General features: G+C 59.9%; 1 protein-coding gene and 1 long non-coding RNA gene across 2 annotated transcripts; one reads left to right on the forward strand and one right to left on the reverse strand.

Moving 5' to 3' along the window:
* Positions 1-3253: 3253 nt before the first annotated feature.
* On the reverse strand, positions 3254-5298 carry LOC135318808 (uncharacterized). The gene is made up of 3 exons (XR_010377198.1): positions 4971-5298; positions 3988-4211; positions 3254-3819 (listed from the first exon to the last, which is right to left on the reverse strand). It is a non-coding gene; the product is annotated as an uncharacterized LOC135318808 (long non-coding RNA).
* Positions 5299-7304: 2006 nt separating this feature from the next.
* GPR25 (G protein-coupled receptor 25) lies at positions 7305-9318 on the forward strand. Its single transcript, XM_064477303.1, has one exon. The coding sequence runs from the start codon at positions 7381-7383 to the stop codon at positions 8485-8487; it is 1107 nt and encodes a 368-aa protein (XP_064333373.1). The 5' UTR covers positions 7305-7380; the 3' UTR covers positions 8488-9318.
* Positions 9319-10567: the final 1249 nt, after the last annotated feature.

Genomic DNA, 10567 nt, shown 5'->3' on the forward strand with positions numbered 1-10567 from the left:
CCGCAGCCCGAGCCCGACGGGGGTCCCACACCTGGAACATGTGGGCTCACAAAGATGGGAAGTGGGGGCTGTGGATGCACTGAGAAGAAACTGATCCTGCTCACAGGTTGCTTGAAGGTATCGAGGAAGCAGCCACCGGGTGCAAGGGTCACAGCAGCAGGGCCCGTTCCGTCCAGGAGCCCAGCTGTGTCGAGGCAGGTGCGGCCAGACCCGTGAGCCGGCTGATAGTATGCGCCGCGAGGGCCGTGCGGACCGAGGGGGCGTGGAGGCGAGCCCTCTTCTGCTGCGCCGAGCAAGATCAGTCTTAGAGCCGACCTCGTGAGGAACACGAGACTAAGCCCCGTGCGCAGGGGGAGGGAGCCACGTGCTACTTCTGCTCACACCTGGATTTTGAGTTGGAGAGACGTCAGTCACGGCGATCAGCAAAGGTGCGTCTGCAAACTGCGTCGTCCTGACTTCCACGCGGGGAGCACACGGACGTGTCTGGACACTGGAAGATCGTGCTTGGATTCTTTATTCTTAATTGGTGCCTGAACACAATCGTGTTCAATTAATATTTGCCAAATGTACGCGTGAAAGGAGGGCTGCCCAGTCCTGTTCCAAATTCCAAAATCAGACCCAGACTTGGCCTGGCTTCTGCTGAGCACCCCCTACTTCCTGCTTTTGATACTTCTGCCCTCAAATTATGAACCCCGAGTTGGCCTCCTGGTCTAACCCCGTCTGGTTCACACACGCTCCATGGGCTGCGGGGGCAGCTTCCTGGACCCAGAATCCCAAGCTGCCGGTCCTTGTGACCGTGAGGCCCCAAGCCCCTTCCTCCCTTCTCTCCCCCATGAGCGAGGGGCCATCTCAAGGCTCCGCCCTCCTTCCGTCATCTGCGTGGACCGCTCCCCGCACCGCCTGCATCTCAGCCCCGGAGGCTCCTGGCTCCACTGTGTGTCTAGCTGTCATCCCGGCCTTTCCCCAGGGGGCTGGCGCCACTCTCTGCTCAGCCTGCTGGAAACCCACGCCCTCCCAGCACCCTTTGAACCACCAAGGCCGAAACCTTCGAGGGTACCTGGTCCTCCTTCCTCTGTGCAGAGACCCGTCTGGTGTGCACCTCTTCCCAGTTCCTGCCGGGGCCTCCAGGGCGCCTCTCCCACAGTGGGACTCATCGTCCCTGACATAGCGCGCCGTCCCCGCCGGTCACACAGCCCGGTGCCGCCTCGTCGCAGCCCCGCCGTTGGCACCCGGCCCTCCAGCCGCCACGGGCTCTCCAGCTGGGTCAGAGCTTCAGGCAGGGGAATACCCAACAGACAGCAAAACTAAGAAAGGCTGGTGTTTCAGGACAACGCATCGGCGTAGCCATGACAACGACCCAGCCGTGAGGACGCTCCCCTGCTTGTTTTATTTCTTTGTTTTAAATTGAAGTCTAGTCCCTTTACGATGCTGTGTCAGTTTCTGGTGCACAGCACGCCGTACAGTCATCCATAGACAGACATGTGTCCGGTGTGTCTTTACGGCTTCTGTGTTTGAGTGCAGAGGGTGTCCAGGTGACTGACTGTCACCTCCCCAGCGCTGGGGCCACCAGCGGACCGTGTGCTGTTTATCACGTTGCCCCCGGACACGGACCGCTCCTGGGAAGGCAGGCCTGTGCCGACCCTCCCCCGGGGCAGGACAGCAGGTCAGGGGTGGGGGCTGCCTGCTTGTCGTCTCTCCTTGTTTGTTACCTGGCATCCCCTCCCCCGCCGCAGAGGGAGTGATGCCCTTTCCTGCTGCTAATAACTAGAAACGTGCACGACTTTCCCACACTAGCTTTCTGTGAAATCACTGAAAAAGAATGGCAGGTCCTGGTTCAAAAGCTCGTGTGGGCAGAGGAGTCACTGCTGAGAGCTGTCACTTCCTCCCAGAGTCTGGGGCCGTTTTCCTGCTGAGGGACTTCCCTGCCGCTTGTCTGTACGGTTTCTGAAGCATCTGCGTTGACCTCGGGATGGAGGCCCCGGGGTGGAGGCCCTGGGGTGGAGGCCCCGGGATGGAGGCCCCGGGATGGAGGGGATAGGAGTCTCACTTTCCTTGAAAGCCACCCTCTGCCCCTCACCCTCCGTTCCCAGGGCTGCCGGGAGGCCAGGCCCCAAGACGGCGCCCTGCCCCGGCCGCAGCCTTTCGCTCTGAATCACCACAGCCCGAACGCTGCTCTGGCCCAGGTGGTGCCTTTCCCAGCCTCCCCGCTTCAGTCCCTGAAAGTTTCCGAAAAAGCTGAGCATCTGAAACACACCACTCAGCCCCTGGCACCCAGGGTGGGGCCCTGTCCCTGGTGTGTGCCCACCACCCTTGGGTGAAGAGGCTGCAGGGCAGGGACAGAGCCACTGTCACCACCCTGCCTTCCACAGGCACACGTGTGCGCACACGTGTGCACACAGGCACACACGTGCACACGCAGGACACAGGGGTGTGGTCTGTGAAAACCCACCCTGGCAGCCAGGCAGCGGCAGAGAGCAAACCAAGGCCCCCATTCCCGGCCCCCTACGCATCACCACAGGGGCTGTAGGGGGAGGGTGGAGCTTGGTGGAGTGTGTGCTCAGCATGCGCAAGGCCCTGGGTTCAGTCCCCAGCACCTCTGTTACATAAATAAATAAACCTAATTAATCCCCCCTAAAACAGACGGGGCTGTGGGCCCCCAGGGAGAGGCTTTGCATGGTCTTCCTCCCGCAGGGGCAGCGAAATACCATCCGTCTGTGCCTCAGCCCAGAAGACCCCTCAGCCGGTGGGACACAGCACCCCTGTGACCGCAGGCCTGGTGACGTGTGGTGGCCGAGTCTGGACGCCCCCTAAATGGGGGTGATCTCTGTAGAGTCCCAGTGCGATTGCAAACCATTGCCCGCCACCCACGACGGGCCAGGAAGCACCGTGTCCTGGGTGTGTATGTCGGGAGGGGGCACTAGAGTCTGGAAGCTTCTGGGGGGGGGGCGTGTCCCCTGGACCCAGTCCCCACTGTCTAACAGGACCCTCTCCACACCCATTCAGGGAGACACTCTCACATCCATTCTAAGTGTGGAAACTAGCCCCACAACACACAACCGTCAGGTTATAAAATTGAGGTGGAAGCCTCTCGCGGTGACAACCAACCTGTTTCTTCAGAAGCAGACACCCTGACCCAGTGTGTGAGGCGTCAGGGACGTGACAAATTCCACGTCTTGACACAGAGAGCCAGCTTTTTTATTTATTAAAATATTTGTTAAAAAACTTTTAATTTAATAGTGTTGGGAAAGTTCACTAGAAATTTGAAAAGAATTACACTCTTTAAGTGGAAGAAAAAAGATGATACAAATTGTTTTTTACCAAGACTAGAATGTTTTTGGATCATCAAAGAGAAAGGAACATTCTGAACTCTGAAATTGCTAAGAGCAATACATTCAAACCTAGGAAAACGTAGAACAAAAAAATCAAAGACAGCTAAGAAGAAAAGACTAGAAAAATATTGGAACCAAATGGGACAATGATTTATCCTGAAAAAACAGTTCACACAAATTAAATACAAAAGATTATAATAGATAAATGTCTGAAGGACGTGCTTCGGCAGTTCACGTAAGAGGAATTATATTTGGAAAGATGGTCATTCTTATTGTAGTCAAAGAAATGTAAATTAAAATGAGGTCGCCTTTTACCTCTTTGCCTAGTGAAGTGGAAAATACATTCTACTGATGAATGTCTCGAACCGTGTTGCGCTGATCCCATGCCCTCCCGCAAGGCCACGTAATTCCTGGTCACTGAGCGTTGGTATCAAGCCCTGAAAACGTTCACAGCCTCTGACCCTCATGGGGGCACTTGTGGATGGAAACACTGTGAAAGAAGAAAAAGTCCTAAGTGCAGTTATTTATGATAAATTTCTACAACAGCAAAAAATACTGCAAGCAACTTGAATGTCCAAGATTAAGGGACTGGAAAATTCAGCAACATAGAAAAACGTGGATTCGCATGACACTGAGAAAAGCAAACTATAAACCGTACCTTCAGATTACAGACGTGGCTCTGGACAGTTGTGTGAAAGGCATGGGTGTGGACAGTGTCTGCCATGGAATGTTGACAAAACAGAAAGCCAAGAACAAAGGGATTACGCGTGAATACTCTGCTTTTGAAAATGTCCTTCACGGGCTGGAAGGAATGTCCCCAGGATGCTGTGCTGTGGGACCAGGCCTGGGACGACCTTCCTTACTCCAAATTCTTCAATGTGGCTTTTAGGATGAAAGAGGCAAGATAATTTTCAAAAATTTTCCCAAAAGTTTCAGATGATTATTTGTACAGAAAAATTAAAATTGGTAGGGGTTGCGGGGGGGTGTTAAGAGCTTAAATATATAGCCCACAAAGGGAAAGAAATAAAATAAACCTACTCCCAGAAGCCATCGAGATCAAAGCATTGGCTGTGTATTTATTAAGTATCTCCTCTGACCTCAGGCTTGAGCCCCCCTCACCCCACGGCCAAGGCAAGGCTGCCGCTGCCCAGGGCTCCGGCCAGACAGAGCGGGGCTGCTGGGGCGGGGCCCAGAGCAGTGGGGAGACGGGCCACCTGCACTGTGCGCCCGTCAGCAGTGGCCAGGGGTCTCAGCCGCCGGGCGACTGCTTCCACTAGCCACTTACTATTCCATTCATTGATTCTAAGCCTGTGGGGGGGGGGGTGTCCCCTGAGGGGAGAAGGGAGAACCTTGTCCTGGAGTTGGCCTTGGTCTCTGAAGCCAGGCTGGACCCCGGAAGCCGGGCTCAGAGCGGTGTCCCCAGCTCTGGCCCGTGCTGCCTCCACCACCCAGAGACCTGCAGAAAGGCCCGCAGCCAGGGCTGGCAGAGAGAATCCGCCATGTGCTCGGGACCGCAGACTTCCCCGGGGGCAAGGCCACAGCCCCAGGAAGCAAGATTCTCTGGTTTTAATAAACAACCCACTTCTACTTCCCCTCCCCCCTCGCCCCTCGCAATCCCCTCGCCCCATTCTCCTCTGTCACCTGGCGGTAGCTTTCAGAACCCCTGGGGCTCTCTGTGCCCCCGGGGGAGGTGCAGTCCGGAGGCACAGGGCCTTTTCCTGACGGTCTCCAGGCTCCTGCCGCCTCTGCTGGCCTTGGAGGTAAGGAGGCTGCAGCCCCAGGCCTCCCAGGGTGTGCCGGCCCTCACCAGCAGCCACGTGGTCCGACATCAGAACCATGGCCTGGAGTCTCCAGCAGCCTCTCTGGGTGGGTGGGGCAGGGACTCCCGGCCTGGGAGCCGGACCTGGAGGAGGGCGGGGCCAGAAACCACCCCCCCAACCCTGCCCGCCGCCTTTCCCCTCCCGCCTTCCCTGACTTGTAACTGGCCCAGGAGAAAACTTCCCGACAGGACTGGTGTGGACATGCTTGCCCACCTCTCCTAAAGCTTGTCCACTCCCTGGCGCTCCACGGACCAGAGTGGCCACAGCTAGGGTGACCTTTGGTCTCAGTTTGCCCAGAACAGGCCAGGTTTATGGCCCAGATCACTTACCATGTGACCTCTTTTGTTCTCAGAAATGCCCTGGTTTGGGTCATGAATTATCTCATCACCTGACCTCAAATCAACCTGGAACAAAGCACAGCCCTCCCTGGTCCCCACCTCAGGGAACCCACAGCACCTGCGCCATCCCCCGCCAGCCACCCAGGCCCATCGGACTCCTGTCTGCTGAAACCCTCGATGCCACCTTCTCTCTCAAAGGGTCCTCTCCTCTCCACCCCCACTGCCAGTCATCCCTGTTCAACCCCACCCCCAGCCCAACAATGGCAGCAGCCCACGGTGGGGTCCCCCCGGCTGAAGCCTCTCCCCTCCAGCCACAGTTCCCCACTGACCTGCTCAAAGCAGACTGGAGGAGTCCCCTCCTCAAAATGCCTGGTGGCTACAGACACCCGAGTCCCCCGCTATTTCCCCTGCATCCTCCCCCTCCTCTCCCCCTCCCACCTGGGCTCTGCTGCTCGAATTCACACTTCAGCTCCTTTCTGGAAAACTGCATCTCTGGGAAAGATTTCTGACTCACTCTCCCCTCAGAACTTGTTCCCTCTGAGCTCCAGGCAGATTTCGTTCGCACTCACTACAGAAGCCTGACGTCCAGCCTGCCAGCCACTGCATGTCCCGCACGTGTATCTGTCTCCTGAGCCTGAGCAAGAACCTGCCAAGTTCACGCACGGCATCTTTTGCGATGCCCCAAACAGTGCCTGCCTCAGGGAGGAACTCACTGTAATGGGACTGAACTGAATAAAATGGATAAATAATCCACTTCAAATCTTTTAACATCAGATTGCCCAAAGGTCATTCACTCCTGGGGAGGATGGCAGAAGAGGCGGCGGTGGAGGCGGGGGTGGGGTCGGGGCACACACTGTCACATCAGGTCCAACACAGGAGCTCCGGGCAGGGTGTCTGCTGAGGAGACTGGATCTAACTGGAGATGCTCAGTGTCCCTGCTGCACCCCATCTCCTAGCCTCTCCCCAGCCCCACTGCCTGCTTCAAGGCCAGGCATCTCCTACCTTCTCCACGAATCCTTCCCTGGCTCCTTCAGTCCACAGAGGACCTCGCCCGCCTTCTAGGCTCCTGACTCCTGATTTAGGGCAACGGATCTGGTGCTGAGTCAGGTACCATCTGTGTCCTCCCCGGCACTGAGCTCACCTCTGTTTGGCTTACTTCGTTGGTGTTACCAGATGGAGGGACGTGGGGAAGAGCTGGGACTTGAATTCTAGGCTCTGCACCTGTCATCTGGCCAGCCTGACCACATTGCTCCCTCTCCAGTAAAGCCTCCGGTGTGGCTCCATGATTTAGTTAAAAAAGCCTCTGTTAAGACATTTAGCCCATTATTTCGGGAGGCTAACACCACTTGAGAGCCTGGTGGCCAATCCTTAACCTATGCAGGCCCCCAAGGGCAGGCTGCCCCGACCCCGACCGGCTGTGCCCAGGTGGTAGGGTCCCTCTCTCTCAGCCCTGGTCACAGAGACAGGCAGCAGCGGGGAGCAGCGGGAGATGAGGACGGACTGGGGCTGTGGGCACTCACCGCCTTCTGCCACCAGCCATCAGACCCCTGAGAGAGTCCACGTTCTTGGTTCATAAACAAAGAACCCCTGCGAGGAGGAGGGACGGGACAGGCTCCCACAGGAGGCAGGGCGGCCTCCCAGGCCTGAGGACGTTCCCACAAGGCCCCAGCTGGGAAGCCCTCGGCCTGCCCTGCCCTCCCCTGCCTCTGGGGCCGGCCCCAGATCCCGCCGCAGGAGCCTCCCCTCCCCCTCCGCCCCCTCCTCCCCCACCCCTTCCTGCCCACCCTTTCGCCTCATCGGTCGGGGTGGCAGGAAGGGAGGTGCTGGGCACCGGCCGTGAAGAGCCAGCCCGCTCACTCGGCGCCGCGCCCGCCCGCCCGGGCCCCGCCAGCCATGCGCCCCACCGAGCCCTGGAGCCCCAGCGCGGGGCCGGCGTCCTGGGACTACTCGGGCTCGGGCGCCCCGGCGGAGCTGGAGCTGTGCGCGGCGGGGGACCTGCCCTACGGCTACGTCTACATCCCCGCGCTCTACCTGGCGGCCTTCGCCGTGGGCCTGCTGGGCAACGCCTTCGTGGTGTGGCTGCTGGCGGCGCGGCGCGGCCCGCGGCGGCTCGTGGACACCTTCGTGCTGCACCTGGCGGCCGCCGACCTGGGCTTCGTGCTGACGCTGCCGCTGTGGGCGGCGGCGGCGGCGCGCGGCGGCCGCTGGCCCTTCGGCGAGGGCCTGTGCAAGCTCAGCAGCTTCGCCCTGGCCGGCACGCGCTGCGCCGGCGCCCTGCTGCTGGCCGGCCTCAGCGTCGACCGCTACCTGGCCGTGGGCCGCCCGCTGGCCGCGCGCGCCTGGCGCACCCGGCGCTGCGCGCTGCTGGCGTGCGGCGGCGTCTGGGCCGCGGCGCTGGCGGCCGGCCTGCCCTCGCTGGCCTTCCGCGGGCTGCGGCCGCTCCCCGGGGGCCGCGGCAGCCAGTGCGGCGAGGAGCCGTCGGACGCCTTCCAGGGCCTGAGCCTGCTGCTGCTGCTGCTGACCCTCGCGCTGCCCTTGGCCGTCACCGTCGTCTGCTACTGCCGCGTGTCCTGCCGCCTGCGCCGCCCGCCGCACGTGGGCCGCGCCCGGAGCCGCTCGCTGCGCATCATCTTCGCCGTCGAGGGCGCCTTCGTGGGCTCCTGGCTGCCCTTCTGCGCCCTGCGCGCCGTCTTCCACCTGGCGAGCCTGGGCGCGCTGCCGCTGCCCTGCCGCCTGCTGCTGGCGCTGCGCTGGGGCCTCACCGTCGCCACCTGCCTGGCCTTCGTCAACAGCTGCGCCAACCCGCTCATCTACCTGCTGCTGGACCGCTCGTTCCGCGCGCAGGTGCGGCGGCGCGGGGCCTGCGGGCGCGCCGACAGCGGGGCGCGCGGGGGCAGCTCGGCCTCCTCGCTCTCCGGGGAGGACGGCTCCCCGTTCCGGAGCCCGGCCCGCGGTCGGGGCCGAGCCCAGAGGGAGTACGCGCCCTCGGCCATTCCGTAGCCGCCCGGCCCGGCCCCGGGGAGTGGGCGGCAGCTGAGCGCGGAGCGGCGGCAGGCTTGGCAAGGTGGGCTGGCCTCCCTCCCCGCCCGGCTTCCCCGGACCTGCTTCCCTGAGAGCTAGAGCGCGGGCTGCTCCGACGGCACGGTCTGCACTCAGGGTCTCCTTCACCAGCTTTCCCAGAGCCTCAGCGTTTTGAACTTCCCCCAAGCCAGGCCGCTGAGACCAGCTCTTCTCTCCCTCTGCCCACGGGACACCTGGGCTCATTTCCTCCAGTCCAGTGAAGGTCCTGTGAGATGGAGCCGACAGCAACACGAGCACCGTGTAGGGGAAAGGGAAGTGGGCCTTCCTTCAGCACCCCGTTGGCGACAGCACCGGCCAGACCCCACAGAAGTCATCCATGTCTTGGGCTGTGGGTTCTTTCGTCCCTGGCAATGGCACTGCGTTTGAGAAATAATCTTCTCCAGGTCAGGCCCTCTGGCCCCTCGCTTTCCAAAGAATCCTACAGACGATGGAACCGACAGCCATTTACAGGCAGTCATCTCGGTGACTGACATCACCTGTCATCAGTCACCATCAGTTCAGATCTTATCAAAGCTCTCCAAAGCCTGGGAACCAGCCCACTGTCTCCTGCCAGCTGCCCCAGAAGCCCAGGCTTGCCGGGTTTTGTGCCTTCTCCCCTCCTCCTCCCCCCGAAGCGGCAGGACTCACCCTGGAAGCTATCCTGACTTCCCCGGGGCAGAGGGATCTGGAAAGTCCACCCCTCAGCCGGGGCGCCAGGACCGTCCCTGTGAGTTCCCCTTTCTCAATAAATGCTGTTGCTGCCTCTTCTGACACCGTGTCTGTCTTTACTCGGGCAGCGGGAGTGAAATGAGTGTCAGGAGGCCAATCGAACACTGGATCAGACAAAACTCAACCCAGTAGTTGAGGCTGACCTCAAAGTAATGGGGATGTGGTGTGACGTCGGGGGCCGAGGGAGCCAGCGGCCTCTGTGGGCGCAGGAGGCCCACAGGAGGGCAGCAGATCGTTTGTTCTTATTGTTTTAATGGACGGCTCACATTTTGAAGGGTGTGGAGAGAAAAAAAAGATTTAAGGGCATCTGCCAGCCAGGTGTCCCTTCAAAGAGGAAACGTGTCACTGTGATTTTCAAATCGGCATGGGGCCTTTTTTTCTATCCCTTTTGAGACCGTCCAGTACAAAAGTGAGGAGCATCCATTTCCTGACTCTGTGACTTAGCCTCTGAGGTTTCTGGAGGGTTTGGAAATTCAGTATTTATATTTTTAAAAGAACTTGGCCTAAAATGTCAGTCAGTGCAGAAAGGAACTCAGAAATTCTCTCTGAGAGCCGCCTCTCAGCCAGGTCCCCGGGCCAGTCGTGAAGTTCAGGTTCTTGGGACTTCAGCCCAGCTGGGGGCGGAAACCTGGGCATGGTCCCTCTCTGTCTCTGTCTCTCTCTGTGTCTCTATCTGTCTCTCTGTCTCTCTCTCTGTCTCTCTCTCTCTCTCTCTCTCTCTCTCTCTCTCTCTCTCTCTCTCTCGGGCTGTGTAACCTCCCCCCAGTACCACTGGGTTTCTCTTCAGCCTTTGGGGCTGGTGGATTAGTGCAGGCGGACCCCCCTCCCCCCCGTCAGCCGCCCTCGCGGGCCAAGCTGGGAGGAGACACCCCTGCGGCCCCCCCACGCACACCTGAGAGAGGTGGGCCTTGCAGCCCGTGGGGTCACTGCTGCCGCCTCCAGTCCAGGCACTTTGTCCGGGCGCTCAGGTGCACTGTGGACACTCACCACGGCTCTCCCGGGCAAGAAATGAGTGTTTCCTGTGATGAGGCCCGAGGACAGGGGTGCCAGCTCTCATCCGGGTTTGCGTGTGGCCCGACATCAGCTGACAGCAGAGGTGCCTTCTTGGCTGTTCTGACGGAGCCCCCAGCTCTACCCCAGCCACCTTGCTTCTCCGGCTTGCTGACGAGTTGCGCTCCCTGAAGACAGACAGGAAGAAAGCTTCTCCATCCCCCGCCTCCCCAGGCAGTTATCACAACTCAGCATTTCCCTCCTGCTGCTGAGAGGTTGGAAAATGCTGATAAGCTACAAG

The sequence above is a fragment of the Camelus dromedarius genome, chromosome 21, assembly GCF_036321535.1.
Source record: "Camelus dromedarius isolate mCamDro1 chromosome 21, mCamDro1.pat, whole genome shotgun sequence".
Taxonomy (NCBI): Eukaryota; Metazoa; Chordata; class Mammalia; order Artiodactyla; family Camelidae; genus Camelus; species Camelus dromedarius.